Source organism: Podarcis filfolensis (genome assembly GCF_964270895.1).
Source record: "Podarcis filfolensis genome assembly, chromosome: 10".
Taxonomy (NCBI): Eukaryota; Metazoa; Chordata; class Lepidosauria; order Squamata; family Lacertidae; genus Podarcis; species Podarcis filfolensis.
The window spans coordinates 1,579,812-1,603,831 of record NC_139612.1 but is presented as its reverse complement, the minus strand read 5'-3'; the positions used below and the strand labels follow the sequence as shown (position 1 = coordinate 1,603,831).

Here is a 24,020-nt window from a genome sequence, read left to right as displayed (position 1 = left end):
TTCTCCATAATCCAGCGCATGTTTGCAATTTGGTCTCTGGTTCCTCTGCCTCTTCTAAATCCAGCTTGCACTTCTAGGAGTTCTCAGTCCACATACTGCTTGAGCCTTCCTTGTAGAATTTTAAGCATAACCTTGCTAGTGTGTGAAATGAGTGCAATTGTGCGGTAGTTGGAGCATTCTTTGGCACTGCCTTTCTTTGGGATTGGGATGTAGACTGATCTTCTCCAATCCTCTGGCCACTGCTGAGTTTTCCAAACTTGCTGGCATATTGAGTGTAACACCTTAACAGCATCATCTTTTAAAATTTTAAATAGTTCAGCTGGAATACCATCACTTCCACTGGCCGTGTTATTTGCAGTGCTTTCTAAGGCCCATATTGAGAATAGTGATCAACAAATACAAGATAGTATTTTGCATTGCCTCTAGATGGTGCTAGAGGACCAATTACATCAGCATACACTTGCTGAAAAACTCTGTTAATCTTTGTTGCCTTTTTTCCCGTGGCTTCTCTCGATACATCTGCAAGAGAAAGCAGTTTAGATTCACATGCAGTGCAACTTTTGTAATCAGACTCATCAAAAATCAAGAGATACAGTCCGTCTTTCTCTCTGGCAGAAAGATACAGCTCTCCATCTTTAAAGATTTTGCAACTCTCCTTATCATAGGACAACACCAGTCCTTTCTTTGTCATCTGAGAAACACTCAGCAAATTGAACTTCAAATCAGGAACAAAATAAACATTATTTATAGTCAAGTTCAGGCTTTCTAAGTAGACAGTCCCGATCCCGGTCGCATCGATCTCTTGACCATTGGCCTGTTTCACAGTGAAGCGTTGCTTCTCAAACGTAGAAAACAATTCCCTGCGTGACATGAGGTGTTGGGTGGCGCCCGTGTCCAGAATAAACGTGTTTTCAATCAATGAAGAAGCTTTCGGCGATATCAAAGCCTTTGCTGGTCTTGCCTGCGACTTGGCACGACCTTTGCCTGAAGCCTCAGGCTTTGCAGAACCCCTTTTGGCTCCTTTAAGTTGACGTGGCTTCTTACAGTTCTTCTGAACATGCCCAGGTTGGCCACAATTAAAACAACGAACAACGTTCAGAGCTACAGCTTGCTCTCCTCCAGCAATAACATTAGGGGTGCTTGAACTCCAAGCTTCACTCCCCCCATCAGCAACAGCTATTGCAGTAAGGCGGTCTCTCTCATTCAGAACCACAGAACAAATTCTCTCTACGGTAAGATCCGCGGCAGGTAGAGAACCAAGCTGTCTCGCAACCGTTTTGTAAGTCCGGTTCAAGCTGTTGATAATCATAAAACAGAATATTTATTCCTGAAGAGGAAAGTTTCTTTGCGCCATCTGCTGGTGTAGATTTTTCATCTCTGTCAAATGCACCTGCACATCTCCATCAGGCGCCAGTCTCATGTTTGTGAGCTTCTCAAAATGCAGCAGCGCTGTGCCTGCGGCATCTCTCTGATGAATTCGTTGTAACGTTTGCCAAACCTCACGTGCAAATTGCAAATCTGCTATATGCACAAGTTGATGGTCAGAAACACATAAGATGATAGCCGACCTGGCCCTTACATTCTGAGCTTCCCAAGCTCTTGTGGGTGCTACTGGGATGGGATTTTCAATCACTCCAAATATCCTCTGACTCTGAAGCAGGGCTTTCATTTTCACAGACCATGATGAATAATTGTCATTTGTCAGAGGGGGTGGATAAGGCAAACTTGCCCCTTTCTTGGCATCCATCTTGATTCCAAGTTACAGCTTTCAGCTACGAGCTGAAAAATCCAAAAATCTATGAGCTGTTTACAAGCTGCAAGCACCTGGCAGCAAGCTCCGCTTGGAAAGTCCCTTCCAACAGTCTGTGAGTAGCAAGCTACGCTGAAAAATTCCAATAGCTATTTTCAGCCTCTGAGCCTTGCTTTCGCTCTGGCCTGCTTTTCTCTCTTTGCCTTTGAAGCTAACTAGCTCATAAAATAGCTCAAAAGTACTCACGATTCCTTGGCAGGCAACGGCAGTTTTATCAGCTCCCCCTGGAATGCGTGGAATGTGGCTTTCCCTGCTTGTTTTAACCCAAAAACAGCAGCTACTTCAGTGAACCAGAGAACTTTCAATCCGCGTTCTTCATGCAGCCATCAATCAGCAAACATCAGGGGTCCGTGGAACGTCGTAAATCAGCAAAAACGTCTCCACTGGGTGCTCTAGCCGTCCTTAGCCTTCACCATCCATGTGCTACCACTTGTTGGAAAACTCGCCCCCTCGGGAGAGGTTGACAACTCTCCCAGGCTCCCGGGGCTTGTTTGCCGGTGATCTGCCCTGGCTGGCATCCCCGCAAATCCAGGAAGATCGTGATATAGGCGACATCTCCCAGTGTGGAAGATGCACACCCCCTTCTCCCCCTTTGCATACCAGCAGGAGAAAGAAGATAGCCAGAAGGTCTATATCTCTACAGTTTATTTCTGACTTTACAGCTGTACAGAAACATGACCATTCAGTTCAGTCTCCTCCAAGCAAGTGGCTCAGACTTCCTTTACATGCGCAACAGGAAGGTCTCATATTACACACAGAACAAAGCCTTGTAAATCCTGTGAACTGCCTGGAATATCATTTCCCAGGACTAGCCACATCATGTGATGTAAACATTGAGCTACTTGTTTGCAGCTGCACAGTAGTCATATCCCAACATACAATGAAATGGGAGTTCTCGGTCCACATACTGCTTAAGCCTGCCTTGTAGAATTTTAAGCATAACCTTGCTAGCGTGTGAAATGAGTGCAATTGTGCGGTAGTTGGAGCATTCTTTGGCACTGCCCTTCTTTGGGATTGGGATGTAGATTGATCTTCTCCAATCCTCTGGCCACTGCTGAGTTTTCCAAACTTGCTGGCATATTGAGTGTAGCACCTTAACAGCATCATCTTTTAAAATTTTAAATAGTTTGGCTGGAATATCATCACTTCCACTGGCCTTGTTATTAGCAGGGCTTCCTAAGGCCCATTTGACTTCACTCTCCATGAAGTCTGGCTCAAGGTCAGCAACCACACTACCTGGGGTGTGCGAGCCATCCATATCTTTCTGGTATAATTCATCTGTGTATTCTTAGAATCATAGAATCATAGAATCATAGAGTTGGAAGAGACCACAAGAGCCATCGAGTCCAACCCCCTGCCAAGCAGGAAACACCATCAGAGCACTCCTGACATATGGTTGTCGAGCCTCTGCTTAAAGACCTGCAAAGAAGGAGACTCCACCACACTCCTTGGCAGCAAATTCCACTGTCGAACAGCTCTTACTGTCAGGAAGTTCTTCCTAATGTTTAGGTGGAATCTTCTTTCTTGCCACCTCTTCTTGATGTCTTCTGCTTCTGTTAGGTCCTTACCACTTTTGTCCTTTATTACGGTAATCTTTGTACGAAATGTTCGTTTCATATCTCCAATTTTCTTGAACAGATCTCTGGTTCTTCCCATTCTGCTGTTTTCTTCTATTTCTTTGCATTGCTCATTTAAGAAGGCCTTTTTGTCTCTCCTTGCTATTTTTTGGAAATCTGCATTCAATTTCCTGTATCTTTCACTATCTCCCTCGCTTTTTGCACTCTGTCCAGCAAATCTAATCCTTAAACCTGTTCCTCACTTCCACTGTGTATTCATAAGGAAGTGAGGAACAGGTTTAAGGATTTAGATTTGCTGGACAGAGTGCCTGAAGAACTATGGATGGAGGCTCACAACATTATACAGGAGGCAGCAATGAAAACCAACGAAAACTTGATTATGTAGGAGCAGGCAAGTCCTACAAGTCCTACAGGCAAGTCCTACATGTTCTAAAAGGTGCTTCCATCTTCAGATTAAAATAAATTATCATATCTATTCATTGCTGTGTAAAACCCAACATGTGCGATTTTGTGCTTTGCACAAGGCTTCTTGAAACCATTGACAGGACATAAATGCCATCCAAATGATTTAATATATTAAAATACCCTAACAGTTGGGTAGAGGAAAGTAAATTTAACATTATTTGGCATGTGGGCCAGACTCAGCTCTGCCCTATGCTGGAATGGAAATATTGTAATTACATTGCAAATGACCCAGTGATGTGGGCATAAGAAAGAAGCTCTGGTGGTATTTTGTGACCCCGGAGAGTCCCATTGGGGTTTCCCCCATCTAGGGCTACTTTGTAAGCGAAATCGACAGCCTTGCATACATGAAAATGATGAAACGTAAAGAGACAGTTTTCATATTACTTGAAGTTAAGTTGGTGCTAATACATGCAGCTGGTTTCTTATCTCCAGAAAGAATTAATTGCCATGGTGCCAAAAATACAAGGAAGAAAATGGTCTTAATGAAGCTCCAAAACAGAACAGTGTGTTCCAGTTGTAACATCCTATGAAGAATGAAGTACTAAAGCAAAACCTAGCTACAGTTGTCCTCTCCATTTCATCCTTTCCATTAAGGTGAATTCCTACAACAGCTCCACGAGGCAGATCCATGTTTTATCCTTAAATTTTAGGAGGTGGGACTGAGACTGAAATAAATTTATTTGTTTTCAATTAACATTCCTATCTTGCTTTCCTGGACTCAGTAGGGAGGCGCCCAGTATACCTCAAAACAAATCCAAACAATCAAAATACCTCTCCCCACCTAAATCACCCCCCCTCCCAACCGTACAAAGCAAATGAACATGAGAAGCGCCCTTCTGGATCAGGCCAATCCAGCACGCCATTCTCACAGAGGCAAACCAGATGGCTAAGGGAAGCCCGTATGTAGAACCCGAGCACAGCAGCCGTCTCCCCACCTCCAGCTAAAGAGGCAGAACTTCCTTCTCTCACCTGCCCCAATTTCCCCAATCAAACTTTTGGCCAGCGTGTGCCAACCTGCTGCCCTCCAGATGTTGTGAACTCGCCTCTTATCAGCCCCAGCCAGCAGAACTCTGGAGGGCACCAGGTTGGTTGCTTTACACTGTAAGCTCCTTGGGGCTGAGGCTTCCTTGCTCACCTCTTGGTTACAAGTAAATTGATGGTGCTATAATATTGCAAATGTCTCTTACCATAGAAGGAAAGTAAAAGATTTGTGCTGGCTATCAAGACCTCCCTCCTCCCATGTTTTGGTCATCAAGTGGCAGCTTCTAATATTCCATGTTCAGAACCGTGATGGTAGAGTATTTCATTTCGTAAGTGCAAGACTAAAGCACCTATTATTGAGATATTACTCTTCTAACCATCCTGTACCATTTACTGCACTGTATGGTCGGACTGCGGCTTTTACTATTTAGTCTCCAAGATATTAGTCAGTTCTATAAAGGTAAAGGTAAAGGTACCCCTGCCCGTATGGGCCAGTCGTGACCGACTCTGGGGTTGCGTGCTCATCTCGCTTAAGAGGCCGGGAGCCAACGCTGTCCGAAGACACTTCCGGGTCACATGGCCAGCGTGACGAAGCTGCTCTGGCGAGCCAGCACCAGCGCAGCGCACGGAAACACCATTTACCTTCCCGCTATAAAGCGATACCTATTTATCTACTTGCACTTAGGGGTGCTTTCGAACTGCTAGGTGGGCAGGAGCTGGGACCGAACGACGGGAGCTCACCCCGCCGCGGGGATTCAAACCGCTGACTATACAATCAGCAAGTCCTAGGCACTGAGGTTTTACCCACAGCGCCACCCACGTCCCTTCATTAGTCAGTTCTAGTAGTTGTAAAATAGCAGCTGCATGCAACCATGAATGGATGGAGACAGAATACTGAGTACCCAGATTCACAGCAAGTAAAGTTAGACAAGTATAAACACATTTATTGAAAGTCTGTAAAATAATTACAGCAGAACACTGCAAATAAAGATTCCACATGAGCACTCAAAGGTATAAATCAAATTCCTGCTGCCTTGTATGGCAAAATAACTCATACAGAGGAATGTAGAAATTTCTTTGACACCTTTATAGTGTGAAAATTAGGTTTATGGGCAATAGCCAACAAAGACATACTCAGAGCAAACCCACTGAAATTGGTGTACATAGGTTTATTGCTTTTAATGCACCTGCTCCGAGTAGGACTTATTTGGCTCTCAGCCTATGTATGTATGTACGTATGTATGTATGATAAATATTTTCATACTGCCCTTCCATTAAAAGAAAATTACAAGGTGAGTCAACTTACATAAAAGAAAATACAAAAGCAATTAAAATGTAAATATTACAAATTAGAACAAATGCAGGAACCCCCAGGCTGCAAGATGCTAAAAACAACCAGCTGGACAAAAAAAATATGTCCCCAAAAAATTATTTGCCAGGCCCTGAAAGGACAAGAGAGCAGGTGCCTGGTAGACAGGTGCCTTCCATAACTGGGGGCTCTCCCTAAGCAGTCCCTGCTTTACCTCAGGTAGTCCACAGGCTGCTCCTCCAAGTGAATGACTTTGAAGGCCCTAGATTGTGAAGGACTTTAAAACCAGAACTGTACATTGGGCCTAGGCAGGAAGTTAGCACGGCCACTGGATTGCCCTGCTGGTTACAGCATGGTGCTGTCAACACGAAGGTTGCAGGTTCGATTCCTATACGGGACAACTGCATTGCAGGGGATTGGACTAGATGATCCTCAGGATCCCTTCCAACTCTATGATTCCAACTGGTGTATAAAACTATGTAGCTACGCAAGAACACGAATGAATCATTCCCCAAATATTATATTGATTGTCCTTGAATCTTCCCGCCATCCTCTCCTGCCACACCAGAGTGGTGTGCAACACTGTCTGAGAACCAGTAGTCTACAGCCCAATTCCACCTATGGCTGGGTACCCACCATACTTTAAAGCACATTCAATGAACATTTCCCCCCTCAAAACTTCATGGGTGTTGTAGTTTGGTAGGGGTTTCTGGGAATTGTAACTCTGTGAGAGGTGAACTACAGTAACCAGAATTCTTTGAGGGGGGAAAGTATTGAGAATGTGCTTTAAAGGTAGTGTGCAAGCGGCCTATATCTCTTGTCCTCTGTTTCTCTACCCAGTCAACCAAATTACAGTCATCTTGCTGACAACTAAAACATCTTTAGGGGTATAATGTGTGGTGCAACAACAATATGAAAGAAGGAATTAATTTCCAGGTTATGTTGTTTATATGTAAAAAAACCTATTCTGTAACATCTGCGTGCTGTCTTTTTAAAGTGCCTCCAAAAGGTTCAATGACAGAAAACCATGCTTTTGGGGAGTTGGGTGATAAAATGACAATGCAAGTCAGTTAAAGCTAGGTTAGCTATTTTACTGACAGAGGCAGAAAGAGAGAAAACCCAGCACCACCACCATCAGAATAAACAACATCTGGCAGACAGTCTTCATTTGACAAGAAAGCTGTTTGTCAAAACGGTCACTCTGTGGCAGTGGCGTAGCGTGGGTTGTCAGCACCCGGGGCAAGGCAAGTAATTTGCGCCCCCTAACCCGTGGATTTGCGCCCCCAAACCCGTGGATTTGCCCTAACCCCAGATGTTGCGCCCGGTGCGGCCGGCCCCCCCTGCACCCCCCACGCTACGCCACTGCTCTGTGGCAAGCAACATCAGCCAAGGATTTCTTAAAGATTCCCTCAGTCACCACAGAGAAATGCAGATAGGAACAGATCAGCATGTAGGCAATGCTCTTTCTTTAAATCTTCAGTGACACCTCAGCCACATCTGCTCTCTTCCTCTCGCCATTCCCCTCCGGCTCGCACTACCACTTACTACATTTTATAACAAAGTCGCAGCCAGTCCCATCGCACCGGCAGCCACTCAGAGCAGCAGGAGATCTCACAGCAGATACAGGACTGATGCCCAAAATGGTGGTCTACTTCTCTCCCTCTTTCCATCCAATTTCTAGTGAAGTTTACTACATGGCTTGATGTCGTGACATTGTTATGCAATTTTTGGTAATTACACGCAATATTTTATGCACGCCCATAAGAGATGCATGTAAATAAATGCATAATCCCAAATATCCCCTTTCTGTCTTCAAATAAAATTACATTCACCCAAAATAGCTCCTCTAAACATAGAGCAAGACCCCTCCAGAATTTCCTGTGTTCTGATATTTAGGCATTGAGCTGCCATACAATTAACTCCTTTGGTTTAGGTGGTTATCTCACAGATGCAATCATTTTGTCAATATGCTTTTGTAAAGAGTAATGAACTGCAGTGTTTGCCTATTTCTCAGCTCATGGTTCTGATCTTAGTAAACACCAAAGAAAGGCTGGAAGCAAGTCTCCATGTTACTTAGGGTCATTTCACACATTATGCATGGACCAATCAAGTAGTCCCGTGAAAATTACCTCTGTGGTGCCTGTACAGTATTTGCAAACATGTATGATGCAGTCACATTTACATTTTTAAGTGCACTCTTATCATTTGAGGTGAACACCCAAAAATGTAATGCATAAAGCAGCCTTTATAATCCAAAACCCAAAATCAAGAGCCAAGTTTTTCACATCTTTAAGCTGCTAATGTTTAAACTGTGGAAATAAATAACTTTAGTTCTTTTGATGGGCAGCATTCTACATGGGGCTGTCCTTGGAAACTACAAGTGGTCCAAAATGCCAGTGCTCAGAGAAGCAAGGAGCCAAGATGAACAGTTACTTTCTGGACTCGATTCAACACGCTGGCTCTTTCCTTTTAATTACCCAGGATACCCCATGGAGTATTATTCTCTCCATATTAACCCCCTCTTGCCCTTAGACGAGGGGTGGTGAACCTCAGTCCTCCAGGACTTTCTATCTGACTTTCTGGACACCTCCCTGCCACACCCCCCACTGGTCCCACTTTCAGTGCTTCTTGGGGGCTCTTGCCTGTCTAAAATGTGTCCTTGAATTCTGATAATGCCTCTTGCTTGTGTGGATAGAGGATGGGGGTGGGGGTGCGTGTGCGTGTGAAACTAGCCTGTTGCGGCACCACCTGACATCAGGCAATTGGCTCACCTATGGTGGGGAGATTAAGATTTGGCCTGCTGGCCAGAAAAAAACTTGCCCATCCCTGCCTTAGATAATGGAGTGACTGTGATGTAAATCACGGTGTATGGGTTACATTGAAGCACATGTGACCACAGGTGATCCATCAAGTAAACTGGGCCCAAGAACTTAAAGGTCTGGAAATGAACTGGGAGCCAAGGAGATGGCAAAGCAGTGGTGACCATGATGACTTGTGCCAGTTAGCCATCTTGCCCCTGTATCCTGAACTAAAAGAATTTTCTAAACTGTATTCAAAGACAGCCCCATGTGTAACTCATTACAACACTAAGAGACAAGCACATTTCAGTACTGCTTTACTGGTTAGTCTTTACAAATACAGTTTTAATATTTTCTTTTAGTTGTTACTTTGTGTATGTCTAGAATCTTTCCTGTTTTTCAGTAGCTAACCAGTTTGGGGGCTCCCAACACATCAAAATGAAACAAAGGGAGGAAAATGAAACAAGCATATGAAAAACGAGGCTAGCTATATTTCAGCCTTTAAAAAATGTGACTCCATTTTCATATTACCAGATCACCCCATCCCTAAATTGCAGGATAGTTGTGCGCTCCTTCCTGACCCTACCTCTCCCCCCGCCCTCCAGCGTTGGAATGTATAGATTCACTAACCACAATCCAATGTGGACTCAGTGAAATCAAGGGGCTTAAACACACTGCTCTGTGTGAGCCTGTGGCCTCTGCAGCCTATGAGACATTCCCAGAGTACATGATTAGTGAGCTGCAGCACATAATTTGCATTGAAACCCAGAAAACAAATGATTCCTCATAAGCAAATCCTATAATTGAGGCAAAAGTCACAATGATTTTTGGTGGAACATTGCTTTTCTCCCAATCTGTAAAGTACTCAAAGTAAAGGGAGAACTCAGAGGAAGGAACAAAATGCCTTGTGTATCATTTGCCTTCACTCTCAGCAGGTAGCCTGTTGCTTCGTTTGTAATGTTATTACACTGTGTCAACATTATGAACACAGCAGTGTGTTTCTTAGCCTAGTATGCATCATTTGCATTTGGGGGGGAGGAAAAAACACAGAATTATACTAGTGTGGGGAAAATGCTATCCTAAATCTTCTATGGTGCTTTTGCTGGGTTCTCTTTTCATTATGTGTCCTGAGTTTTTTCTTGACATAAGCCTCCTGGGGAGTTGGAGCTGAGTGTGTGCTATCCACATCCTTGTAAAAACAAGACTTGATTTTAACCTTCAAAAATTGCTCTCTTGGAAGGATCCTTATTATTAAAATTTGAACATGAAGAATTGCTTTAATAACATGATTTTGATAAAACTACACATTTTGATACAGCTATAAAAAGAATAGCAACATGTCTTGTTATTGTCAGCATTACACTATATAGCTAAAGCATTTGATATGATGAAATCTAATGTGTTTTGTGTAGAAAAGCCAGGACCCTAAAGGAGAGTGTCCTTCCAGGAGTCAGAAAAGAATGCATTTTGCTTATGAACCTAGCTCTCTCATACAATGTGTGCTCTGCGTGATTGCAGTCCCTAGTAGTCCCAGTGTAGATGACGGCTCTCTTGCTATAGGGCTGGGAAAGACAGTGCAATATCAGGATGTCAGGAGCAAGCCAGCAGTAAATCACATGGAGTAAGTGAAGTTAATTCTTTATAAGAAAAGTGGATTTGCACAGGGGTGCAAGGCCTAATGAGCACAGCAGGTCTTCTTGGTAGACCTTGCTCCTATGAGGCAGTTGCGAAGACTGAAGGTCCCTGCCTCCCACTGTTGCCTATGTCTCCTCTCCAGGGCAGAGACTGTGCCTGTGTTCCTGTCCTTGCTCCTCCTGCTTCATGCCTTTCCTGGCCTTGGAAACCAGGGCAGAGGGGAGCTGGTCACAGCAGGAGGGAGAGACACCTGTGCCTCTTCACCACCCTGACCCATCTCTGCCTCTTGGCCGCCTTCATCCTCCTCCCCGGCTTCAGCTTCTGCCTCTGAGTCTGGACTTCTCTCTGCCACAGACTCTCCCTTCTCACTGAGCCCTGTTACCTCTTCAGCTTCTGACACTTCCTCCCTCTGACCACTCATGGTTGTCCCACCACCACTCCCTGGGTTCTGGGCCTTCTTTCCCTCAGGGTTCCCCAGCTGGCTCCTCCCGCCATTTGGCTGTGTCCAACTGGTCCATGACATCAGATCAGGCTTGAGTGGCAGTGTGTTGCTAGTGAGCAACTTTCTCTTAGCAATTGGGTGGGGGCAATAGTTCAGTGGCAGAGAATACACTTTTACATGCATGAAGTCCCTTTTTGAAAGTCAATCAACTACAATAAAAGGTTTTTGATAACAGATGCTGGTAAAGCTTCTGATACCTTGGAGAGCAGCTACAAGTCAAAGTCAGCAGCATTGGGCTAGACGGGCCAATGTTCTGACTTAGTACAAGACAGGAACATAGTATGAATGGATAGAGCTTGGGCCACAAAAACCCACTGGACTTTGCAGTCATCAAACCCCAGTGGCTTTTGTACCAGCTGCACTGGCTCCCGGTGGAGTACAGGATCAGGTTTAAGGTCTGGTTTTAACCTTTAAAGCCCTATACGGTCTACGACCCTCGTACCTACGGGACCGCCTCTCCTTACGGTCTTCAAACAAAAACATCTTGGAGGTCCCAGGCCACAGAGAGGTTAAGCTGGCCTCAACCAGAGCCAGGGCTTTGTCGGCTGTGGCTCCAATCTTGTGGAACGCTCTGTCCCAAGAGACTAGGGCCCTGTGGGACTTGACATCTTTCCGCAGGGCCTGCAAGACAGAGCTGTTCCACCAGGCCTTTGACCAAGGCACAGTCTGACTCCCTCCTTCGGTAATTCACAGAACTCTAGCCCAATGGTTGCCATTAATTTGATTTGAACTGATTTTATAATGAAATGATTTTAGAATGTTGTATTATTTTACTGTTGTTAGCCACTCTGAGCCTGGCTTCAGCTGGGGAGGGCAGGATATAAATAAAAGTTTATTATTTATTATTACTTTGTGAGGCTTCCAACATTCGGGTTGGAGACAGTTCTGTGAAAACTGCTGCCAGCTGAATCTATGCACAGTTAAACTCACACTAAGCTTTCCTGGTGCGATCATGAGTGCACATGGACCAAGGGATGGTGGTGGATTGTTGGCTTCAGGCAAAGGAGACTTGCTGGGCCTGAAGCACCACGAGAGCCCTCCCCACCCTTCATTAGGTGGGGTTCATTGGAAGAGACTTCCCTGAGCCCTGCCTCCTTCCAAAATACTGGAGTAAGCACTGCAAGCAGAGACCATGTGCAGGGGAAACTATGTGAAACAAGCCTAAGTATAAAGGTATTAAGATCTTCATTCAAACCCACCCCCAGCAAATAAACCTTAGACAATAGCTTTGTATTATATGCCCTGCATTTTGAATCAAATTTGCAGGCACCTACCTAAAAACAAGTGGTATCTTAAATATAAGTGAAAAATTCCATGTTTGCTTTGTGCAGCATGGAAATGGCAAATAAAATTCATGAGCTACAACAAAGCAAAGGAACCGTAATGGCAAATTGGGCAGTGAGGCAATAAAGTAGGTATCCAGCTCTAGCATCATATGACTTTTGTGTCAACAGGTCATGGTTTCCAAGGAAACAAGAAATTACACATGAACACTTTGTCCTAGATTGAATTGAGGAAATGGTGCATGTTTAATTGATTATAGTTATTAGGCTGACAGCAGCATTTCCTAAATGAGAACTTTTGAGGAGGTTTCAGAATACAGACTATACTTCAGTCCCAGGAATTTCTTAGCTCTGGGTATGTGAAAGAGGTAGTTATTGTATATGGCAATACAGTGGTACCTCGGGTTAAGAACTTTGCTTCAGGATGAGAACAGAAATCACACGGCGGCAGCAGGAGGCCCCGTTAGCTAAAGTGGTGCTTCAGGTTTAGAACAGTTTCAGGTTAAGAACGGACCTCCAGAACAAATTAAGTTCTTAATCCGAGGTACTACTGTAGAGTCGAAAGAAGTGATGTGGAATAAAACAGGCACCAACTTTATTTGATGTTGTGATACTGAACTTTAAGAACCACTTCAGCCAATGACTGAGATGATTCCCTTAAGGCCCAAGGCCTGGCCTGGCTGTCTCAGGGGTGAGCTCAGCACTCAGCTGTCCTGAGCAGGACCAGCTTGCCCATCTCTCTTCAAGTGAGCTCAGTGCCAGTCAGGTGCGGAAGCTGCCCAGAAACTGATACCATAGCAGGAGCCCAGCCCATCCCCAAGTCCCCAACAGCCTAGTGACTGCCCTAACCTCTCCAGCTGCCTCTGAATTCAGGGGCTACCTCCCAAACAACCTGTCTTATCTGTATGGCTGCTCCTTGCCCACTGGCCACCTGCCAAGTTGTGACAAAAAGGATGCAAATTGACAGCCAGAGCCCAAGGAAATCAACAGATAAATAAACAACTATTGCCTAATCAAAGGCCAACCAGACCACACCCTGTAAAAAGATCTTCCCAGCCCCAAGGCCCTATCATTCCCATCAGGCCATGAAGCTCTGTTTGTGTGGTGGTGGGGGGGCTGGTTGCCTATTCAAACTGATGCTGGAGAAAGGGAAGGATTAGCTTCAGAGAGCCCACTTTCTGTCTCTTGCAAGGGATTACCGCACTTGTCATTGTGGTATTGTGGCCTAACACAAGCACACCACACAGGCCATTGGGGGAAGATTATTTAAAAATATAATTCACAACACAAGGAAACTAACAGCTAGGTGAAATATAATTTTCAATTCACTGGCAACAACTGTGCAGGGAGCTCCAACGCTTTGGGGATATCAGTGCAGATATCCACTCCAGGTAGCACCAGAGAAGGCACAAGAAGCAAGAATTCTTCTACTGCTCCAAAAGCTAAGGAAGGTTCATTTAAGGAAGTTAAACTTGGATGAGTATGTAATTGTTTAATGAATTTAACTTTATTCCCCAGGTCAAGGAAATTATAGTGGAGGTGTAGTGATTTCTAAAATGTTATTTGTTTATTAATTAAATGTATATCCCACTCTTCCTCCTAAAGGAGCCCAGGGCAGCAAACAAGAAGTGATACAGCAATAAAAACATATTTACAACATTGCAAGAGACACCATAAGATTTCAACATGCTCCTAATACTAGCACAATTTGCACACTTGACCCAATTTCCTGGAATTCGATGTCCTCCTTCTATTTCTGTTTGGTTAACAGAAACAAAAGCAGTATAAGTAGTACTTACAGTTGCATGACCAGGTACAAGTGGTTTGGACTCTCATAGATGTCTTCCAGGGCAACAATATTTTCATGCTTGATCCTGAAGGTTACATAAAAAGCAACACCACAAGGTAAGTTAAGCACCCAAGAGAAATCTGTCACATAATGAGAATAATGCCCAGATTGCCATAAACCATCAAGAGTCTTTATGGTCTCAGGATAATTCAATTAAAATGAAGTCTGTGTAGACTAGAGCCTCTTCCAGTGATGACAGATGCACATTTGAAGGAGTTAAATGTTGTGAACAGCCCTTTGGATAAGGGCAGTATATTTATACTGGGATAAAATGCATTTCCCCTTTGTTGCAAGTGTGCACATCCACACCAAACTCCAGACAAATTCAACAGCACAATTACATGATGCATGATGGCAGCAATGGCTTGGGGGGGGGGGACCCACTGCATCCTCCTTGTTGCAATAGCACTTCACAGAGTGGCACAGGGCTGGGGCAGTCTCTGCCACCCCCAGGTCCTCTCCTTTCCTCCCCCCCCTTCAACCTCCCCTCACAAACCACTGCTCCATCATCGTGGATGAAGCTACAACAGAGCTGGGTGTGATCCAGCCTTTGCTGCAAGATTGTCACTTTAATTATCCTGAGCATCATATTGCTGTGATCCTATCTCTTTGCTCATTTTCTATGCGCAGGGTTCCAAGCTTTAGCTTATTCATGAGTAACAAGGGCTGTTTTTTCAAGCAAGGCAAAAATAAAAAAAGTATGATCAAGCCAAAATCAAGCATTTTTATCAGCGGGAAAGTTATTGTTAACCAGCTCTTGCAGAAATCTTAAAAATATTTCGCTTTAGCTGGATATATCTATACCTATGCCTATTTTTATAGTGCATATGTCTGTGCTGTGGAAATATATTCAATCAGAATTAATGGGAAACAGTATTATAACCAAGGGGGCAAGCCAGTGTGGTGTAGTTGTTATGTCAGACGAGGATCTAGGAACCCAGGTTTCAAAGCCCCATTCAGCCATGGAGCTTACTGGGTGACCTTGGGCTAGTCGCTGCCATTCAGCCTGAGCTACATCAGAGAGGAGGAAAGCACGTATGCCACCTTGAGCTCATTGGAGAAAAAGCTGGAGTATACATGCAATAAAAATAAATACATGAAATGAAATAAGTTTAGAAACAAGCTAAAAACATTCATAGAAGCTATGAATGACAACATCTAATTGGTCAGTGGATGGAAAATATGGCAGGCAACAGAATTAGGATCTTGTGCTTCTGCTGGCTGGTATTGGCCAGTGTCAGAAATAACATATAGGATTGTACAGAATAGAATATTATATAACACAGCAGTTTGCATATGTCACTTTGTAAACATGAAGTAACCATTCTTTGCAGCATACAAATGTGTGGAGGAAATTAAACACTTCTTTTAAAATGTCATTTAAATGAACTTGTAAATGGTCTCATTATCTTAATAAAGAAGCCACATTTTAAAACATTTTAACAGCTTGAACAAGCATATAGGTAACCACTAGAACAGATCCACATGGTTCAAGAGTCCTTGCTGTTTAGGTGATGACTTTTTAAAAGAGAGAAACCACAAACCGCCATCTAATTAGCTCCTCAAATGCAAATCCTCTCTGGGATTACTGCTTAAGCAATTCCAAACAATTTCCAGTGTGCACAATTAATTTGCATTAACCCCAAAGCGAGAAACCATTTAGCTGTAAACAACAGAATGTTAATTAAGACAAACTGGAGAAACTGAGTAAGAGAGAGATAAAGTAAAGGTACCCCTGCCCGTACGGGCCAGTCTTGACAGACTCTAGGGTTGTGCGCTCATCTCACTCTATAGGCCGGGAGCCAGCGCTGTCCGGAGACATTTCCGGGTCACGTGGCCAGCGTGACAAGCTGCATCTGGCGAGCCAGCGCAGCACACGGAACGCTGTTTACCTTCCCGCTAGTAAGCGGTCCCTATTTATCTACTTGCACCCAAGGGTGCTTTCGAACTGCTAGGTTGGCAGGCGCTGGGACCGAGCGACGGGAGCGCACCCCGCCGCGGGGATTCGAACCGCCGACCTTTCGATCGGCAAGTCCTAGGCGCTGAGGCTTTAACCCACAGCGCCACCCGCGTCCCTTAAGAGAGAGATACTGAACAATTAAGTGTAAAAAAGTTAAAACATGCCAATTCCACTGTAAATAATAGACAAAATCAAATAATAGGGAATTCCTAAAGTTTGGTTGGCCTTCTGTAACTAGTGAGCTGAACACTAACTAAGGATAACCTGAAAACTGCTTTAATTTCATGCTTGGGGTCAGCACACTGCTGGATTACCCAACAGGCAGCTTTGAATTTTTGAATCTGACAACTGGTTTTTTTAAAAAAAAGCATTAGTCATCATAGGGAAAACCATATTTTAGCAATGACCATATATTGAAATATCTTTATAATACTTTCTGGGAAGCATGTGCAGAGGAAACAAGTGCAATTCTGGAGTCCTACTCAAAGATTGTGGATGCATTAGAAAGTGTAGCTGTAGAAAATAGAATGAAATTTTACAACACCTTCTCTGCAAAACTCAAGCTCTCACTCTCCCTCTCAAAAAAAAAGGAAAGGAAAAAAAGAACTGGATTTGAAAACACGTGCACGTCTCCCTGGAAAAGACCCTGATGTTGGGAAAGATGGAGGGCACAAGGAGAAGGGGATGACAGAGGACGAGATGGTGGGACAGTGTTCTGGAAGCTACCATCATGAGTTTGACCAAACTGCGGGAGGCAGTGGAAGACAGGAGTGCCTGGCGTGCTCTGGTCCATGGAGTCACGAAGAGTCGGACACGACTAAACGACTAAACAACAACAACCAGGGCCTTGCAGAGCCAGACAGAGGCCCAGCCCAGGTAGATAATGTGCTCCCCCCCTTTTTTTACCCTGGGGATAACTGAAGTCTTATAAATAAGTTAAGTATAAGTTAACCGTATCTGCATATAAAGAGAAAATGGAAAATATAGATATACAATAGTGCTTTTTAAAAATACATAGGGAAAGGGATTATTTTAAGTATTTACATTTTAAAATGCTGTGAATATGCTGACTGAGGCCCCCTTTAGAATCGGAGGCCCGGGCCAAGTGGCCCAAATGCCCCCCCCCCCCGGTCTGGGCCTGATAACAACAGTAAGTGGGACCGCACATGCTAACGGGAACTCAAGCAACGCCACAGCTCTGCAGGACCAAGCTGGCACATTCCTCATGGCAGCACATGGGGGTGGAGAGGGCAAAACAAGATTAAGATCAGAAGCAGAAATATTTTGTTACTGTGGGGAAGGAAAGCAAGAAACACACAGCACAGGAGACACATGCAGACACGGTCCTTTCTGCAACATTCTCCCTGACTCCATAAAGCCAGGTGAGTGTTGAGGGGGTTGCCTGGGGGGGGGGGAGTAGAGCAGAAGTGGGGGGAGGGAAACACAGAAGACACTCCCCACTTTCAGGGTTATTTTTACATCCCCCATCAAGCTGCTTTGCTATTTTCTTCCATTTCTCAATCCCTCCATGTAAAACTAAGGAACTGTTAGTTATTGAGGCTGGGAAGGATTTTTGTTTGTGTGGGGGGCAAAGATTTTAAGAAGATAAACAGTCTTGCAAAAGTGTTTTCCTACCTTTTTTTTTTTTGCTGTTTTATTTCAGGTGTCTTTTGTGGCCTTTTGAAAAATGGAAGCAATTAACCACTCCAAAAAGAAAGTATCAAAAATAAAATGACATCAGAAATTGCTCGCTTACCTGAAGGAGCCTCTACGTAAGAAATGGAGAGTGGTGGGGAGGGGGGAGAGAGATGCGGAAGGAGGAGGAGGAAGAAGGGTGGCCGCTGAGGGGTGGGCAGGAGAGAGAGATGCCGGAAGATAATGGCCTGCTGCCGGCTCCCCTGGATGTTCAAGTCACCCTAGGGTGCCACGGCACATTGGTGGACAACCAATGACTTACACCTCTGAGGAATTATTTCAAAAGATTTGAAGACATATCAAAATATATCTTGCCTGATGCTGACTATAAAGACTGCAAGTGAATTGGGGGGAAACAAGCAAATGATGACAGTGCAGGGGAAACAGCACAGCATCTTAGAGACAAATTTCACATACCTACTTACTACACTATAACTGATTCACTTGAAGCTAATAGGAAGAGGAGAAGTGAAGTGTTTCATAAACATATCAAGTAGATTTTCTTTTCTAAACAATATACAGTAGACTTATCTGACGCCCAGCATTCACAAGATTCCCCAAAGCTAGTTGACTCATACCTTCTTGACTTGAACATGAATCGCTGTGGAGAACTATGGCAGTTCCACTGTTATATATGCGCAAAATTTTTAATGAAACTGTGAAAATGAAATCCAGCCACATTGATCTTCACGACACAATACTAAAAGATGGAATAGAACTGTATTTCCAAATGCAGGCATCACACTATGTATTTTCCTAACATTGATAATCACTAACTGCTCCACAAAATGCTGTTCATCTCAGCTGAAAAGAATAATAAACAAACCCCAGAGAACAACAATGTGTCAGGACAGACATGATTCACTTCCCTTTCTGTACAGTGGTACCTCAGGCTAAGTACTTAATTCGTTCCAGAGGTCCGTTCTTAACCTGAAACTGTTCTTAACCTGAAGGACCACTTTAGCTAATGGGGCCTCCTGCTGCTGCTGCTGCGTTGCCTCTGGATGATTTCTGTTCTCATCCTGAAGCAAAGTTCTTAACCTGAAGCACTATTTCTGCGTTAGTGGAGTCTGTAACCTGAAGCGTATGTAACCTGAAGCGTATGTAACCCGAGCTACCACTGTATACAGAAGCAGGCAGGCTTTGCCAAGTCAGATTTGTTGAACTTATTCAGAACGTTGCAATCAGAAAATCTAGAAATAAGCTATTTTAATTTCAGGTAAGCACAGTAACAGAAGTGTATAATATGCTCACAGCATTCTTTAAGGCCCCAAGAAATAATACTGTGCGAAAGCAAGCCACAATTAGCTCCTGGTAAAAAAAATATGGATGCCCCAACTTCTCATGGGCTGTGCAAGCATAGAGGTTTCCAGCTCTGCAATACTTTGATTGCATTCATTATTTACTCTGAGTTTACAGTGGTAACTCAGGTTACATACACTTCAGGTTACATACGCTTCAGGTTACAGACTCCGCTAACGCAGAAATAGTGCTTCAGGTTAAGAACTTTGCTTCAGGATGAGAACAGAAATCGTGCTCTGGCGGCGCAGCGGCAGCGGGAGGCCCCATTAGCTAAAGTGGTGCTTCAGGTTAAGAACAGTTTCAGGTTAAGAACGGACCTCCGGAACGAATTAAGTACTTAACCTGAGGTACCACTGCACTTGATTTTTATGATGATCCATTACGTAAGACAAAGCAGGTGTCCTGCTCCCTCAGATGATTCTGCCCTTTCTCCCTTCTTCTCAGCCTCTCACAATACTAAAACGATGTTTATCCATCTCTTCTTTCAAATGCAGCTGTTATGCTACATTATTCCAATGTGGTATATATTTTTACATTGCTTTTATGATGTTTGTTTACAATGCATTGATATTAGTTTGGCTATATTTTAAGCTGTTTTATGGAGGCATTTGCCTTATTTATTTATTTAATAATGAACAAGACATTATGTAAAACAACAAAGCATTTATCATGTGAAATAATCAGCGTTATAACCAGCAGGACAGTATTAACTCTTTTGGCAATTAGGCTCACTTTGGTGGAAGCAGGTGTTATTTGACGGCAATGAAGCAGAAGTATATTTTAAAGAAAGGAGAATGGTGGCCTTACTTGAACCTTTGAGATCTAGATTCTGTTCATGAGAAGTAGGAAGGAGTGGCAGTGAAGAAAGTAAAGAAATTGAACCATCAGCCTTCTGATCAGCAAGCCCAAGACGCTCAGTGGTTTACCTAGCAAAGAATGAATTTCCCATCCTATCAGTGACTTTTTCAGCTATTGGTCAAAAATGCAGAACACGGTTCTGGAGCTTTGCTATATTTTATGCATCTAAGTCACACTTGTAATTCACGCATAGTGACTCATTTTTTCCTAACCATTGCATCTCATTAGTTTAAGGTATTGAGAATGAAAGGTAGTTATTAAAGGAAGCCCAAAATAAGCAAGTGCTGCACTCTGCACTGGAACTGGTGCGCAGAGGGTCCTTTGATAAAATCATCTCCCCCTTTGGTGAGCCAAGAAATCATGCTATAACTAAGAATGGATGTTGTATTAATAAACTATGTAATTTCTATCTCTCTCTTAATGAAATAAGACAGGCTGATGGATCGTTGGACATGCAAGATGTTCATCATCAACCGACTACAAAGACAAAGACATGTTAACAATACCCTGCAAGGGCTGCATGGCAAGGTTAAGGATGGAGTTAAAAGGTGGCAAATATTTCAGGGTCACTGACAACAGGTTTTTGGTTTAAAAAATAATAATTAGCAGACTTCCCCCAGAAAGGATAAATCTGGATTAAATGATGGGAAGAGGTACAGGCTGGCATTTTGATACAACATTTGTGTGCATGAGGAGCACCCATCCCACAATGTCCTCCACAGAATCATTGTCAGTGGTGATACCAGTCCTCAAGAGCCATTTAGTACTTGCTCTTGTCTCCCTCATCAAAATGCTCAGGGAGATGAGGAATGGAAGCAAGGCTGCATCCAAATAAGAAATGTTGCGGTAATGGGAAACTTCAGCTACCCTCTTGTAGACTGGCTGCATGCACGTCCCCCTCCCTCTCTCAGAACACAAGAATTTGTGGACACCCAGTGAAGCTGAATGTGGGAAGATTCAGAAATCCAGAGCAGATTTAGGGGGCACAGAAGCAGGGGCGAAGGAAGGCTAACCAGCACCCGGGGCGGGGTGCTGGGGGCGGGGCAACACCCCCCCGGCGGCAGAGAGATCCCACCGCCGTCCATATGGCGCTCGAGTGCCACCTCCGGCAAACCACAGAGCGGAGGGGGGTTGAATAAAATCAGTTTGCCAAGTTTTCAAATTTGTGGAATCTTTTATTTCAGCATAGGTAAAATATATTCATAGCAAAAGCAAAAACAAAAAAGCAAAAGACCCATTCCTCTCCACCAGAGAGAGGGTTTGAGGGCGTGAAGAAAGAAACACAATTAGCACTAGACCAGTCAGGCATGTGACCAATATAAATGTGATCCGCTTTATTGCTCTGGTGAAAAATGAAGGTGCAGAACTATGATTTACATATTCAGTACAGAATTTGAGGGAAGCATTCATTATTTTGACATAAAAACACACTTCTAAGATAATAATGAAAGAGATTTTAGATTTGGCAACATTGCATATTTTGGCACAAGCTGTTAAAATACTCTTAAATTAAGCAAATCCTTCACCCATCTAATTGTGACTCAGCACATTTTATTTCATCTGCTACATTTGGGAGGGGGTTTTGTTTATCCAGCTTTGGCTGTGGATTTCTCTCCCTTTGTGAGTTGGCTTTTATTAAATATTCTCCACCACTTTTATACGGAATACTATTTCTTGCCACCTGACACAATCCCCTGTCATGAAGGCTGCTAATCTCCAAAATTCTTATTTTGTTCCAGCTCTCTGTAATTGTGGCTTGTCAAGAAATGCCTTTAAATTTCCATTTGCGAGCACTTGCTCAGGGGAGTTAGAGGGGTCTGTGCAGTGGACCCTGAAATATTAGGCACACGGGCTAAATGGAAAAAGAAAACTGCTCTTGCTGAGATGACAAATTGGCTGAAATGTGTGATTAAGACAACTAGAGGCTTACCAAATCACTGTCTCCAGGCACCGTCTCCTTTTGATTCTGCTTCTTAACTCATTTTTTGCACACTGACAACTAGGATTCATATTATAAAAAGTGCAGAAATGCCTTTAGCCAGAACCAGCCAATGCTTTTAAACCTACTGTTCTGCTGCAACCCAAGGTTGCAGTGTGGAGTGCCTCTGTTCACTGTTCCAGTTTGTCATCCCTCAATAACCGGCACTGAGGGTAGTAGGGTATTTGTTTGACTTCTCTACACCTTGGGGTTTCCTTGAGCCTGAGTAAAGCTGCCCGTGAAATACTGCCTAAAGTGGGATCTGAAGCCAATTTGGAGGTTCCTCCTCAAGCAAAACATCAAGGAATTTTGAGGGAAACTGAAAGAAGTTGGTAGCACAGTGAGAGGTTTAATGAAAAGGTTTCTCCAAGAACTTGAATTCTTCGGGTTTCATGTTGTTGTAGAAACAAAGGCACCAAAGGCAACTGCAAGAGATGTAGTACATCCACTGGAAACTATTACTGCCTTTGAACACATTAAAAACATAAAATAACAGTCCAGCCTGAGGAAATTTTAAAACATTTTTAACTGATAGGTCAGAGATCATTCCTCCGCAAGCCTTTCTATTGCACAGAGTAAAAACTTATTATGAATGTAAAATGTTTCCCCCATCCCTTTCTCTCTCTCTCTTTCTCTCTCTCATTTTTGTAGTACAAATCTGACACAGTATACAAAACTTTCAAACAAGCAGGCTAAGGGGCCTGGAGATCAGAACAAAGGCGAACTGCCCAAAAGGAAGAAACACATTTGGCATGATGACCAGGGCTGGATCTACACTGACCTGTTTAATGTTATTTCCCCTATTAGAAATGCTATTCTAAAACATCACAGGGCATAATTGTTAATTAAAACATTTTACCTTGTTTTTTCCCCATCAAATGTAAGTCATACCTAGTCACACCATTTTCCAAAATGCTGTTTCTTTCCCTGCGGGTCACTGGTTGCTCTGCTCCGCCCTCGGGTTTCACATTTTAATTCTTCTTCCCTCCTTGCCCTTTGTCATCTGTGCATGTCAGTCTTTCACCTCCCCTCAAATACCACGGTGTGTGTGTGTGTGTGTGTGTGTGTGTGTGTGTGTGTGGAGTTTGAATGCCGTAACAAAAAAGGTAAAATGCTACATAGGGACATATGAGCAGTGTTCCACTGATACAGCAACATAAAACGATTAAAAAGTAACTGATATAAAAGACAAGGTAATAACACATTATGAACGTAAAAAGTAGGACATCATGTGTCTGTCTAGATCCGCCCCAGAAGAGTGCAAATCTCCATAAACAATACTAAGGAACAAGTGAAAAAGAGCAACGGACAAATCCCCTTCTGAAGTCGACCTTTTCACAGCACAGATGGTGGAAATGTGCATTGAATGTTTCCCCATTTTAAGAAACACACTCTGCACATGGAAACATAGTATGCTGGAGCTTAGCTTTCTCCCCGGCCTCCTAGCTTTCCTAGTTATTTCAATGGGGAAGCATTCAAGCATGCAATAATCGTTCTACCATATTTTGGAAGTGATGCAGTCAATGTAGAATTGCTGCACCTTGTGCTATTCCTGCACATTTGAATTGGCTCAATGGCTATGGCGAATCTCCTGGAACCAATGACTGTAATTAAAACATGGCAGGATGAGAGAGGAATGTGTGAAGCGGTGCTGGGTTTTTTAAAAAAAAATCCATACTAAATCACATGACATGATTTTGATTGATTCAATTTCAGGAGATATTATGGTTTGGGCAATCCGTTTCACCGGAACTATAAAAGAAAAAGCAGCAGCAGCAGCAGTAATTCAAAATGACTTGAATCACCCTCAAAATGAGGTATAAACTAATAATTACATCCCCTGGGACAAGATTCCCAAGAGGAATTTCAAAGATTTTTTTTCAGTGTTTATTTGTTGGCTATTATGTCTACGGGGTGATATTTATTCTCTCATACCTTTATGCACACTGGCATTTCAGATGAGAGTATAAGATTATGAGATTGTAATTTCAGTCACAAATATTGTTATTAAAACACTG

The 24,020-nt window shown here is 43.4% G+C and overlaps 1 protein-coding gene across 2 annotated transcripts in view; it reads right to left on the bottom strand.

Annotated features, from left to right (window-relative positions):
- The window catches only part of CAMK1D (calcium/calmodulin dependent protein kinase ID), a 254,006-nt gene that overhangs the window by 71,614 nt on the left and 158,372 nt on the right, over positions 1 to 24,020 (bottom strand). For both annotated transcript variants that reach the window (XM_083575316.1, XM_083575315.1), the window contains exon 3: positions 14,160 to 14,234. In XM_083575316.1, coding sequence (XP_083431442.1) covers positions 14,160 to 14,234 — 75 coding nt within the window. The remainder of the gene's footprint in view (positions 1 to 14,159; positions 14,235 to 24,020) is intronic.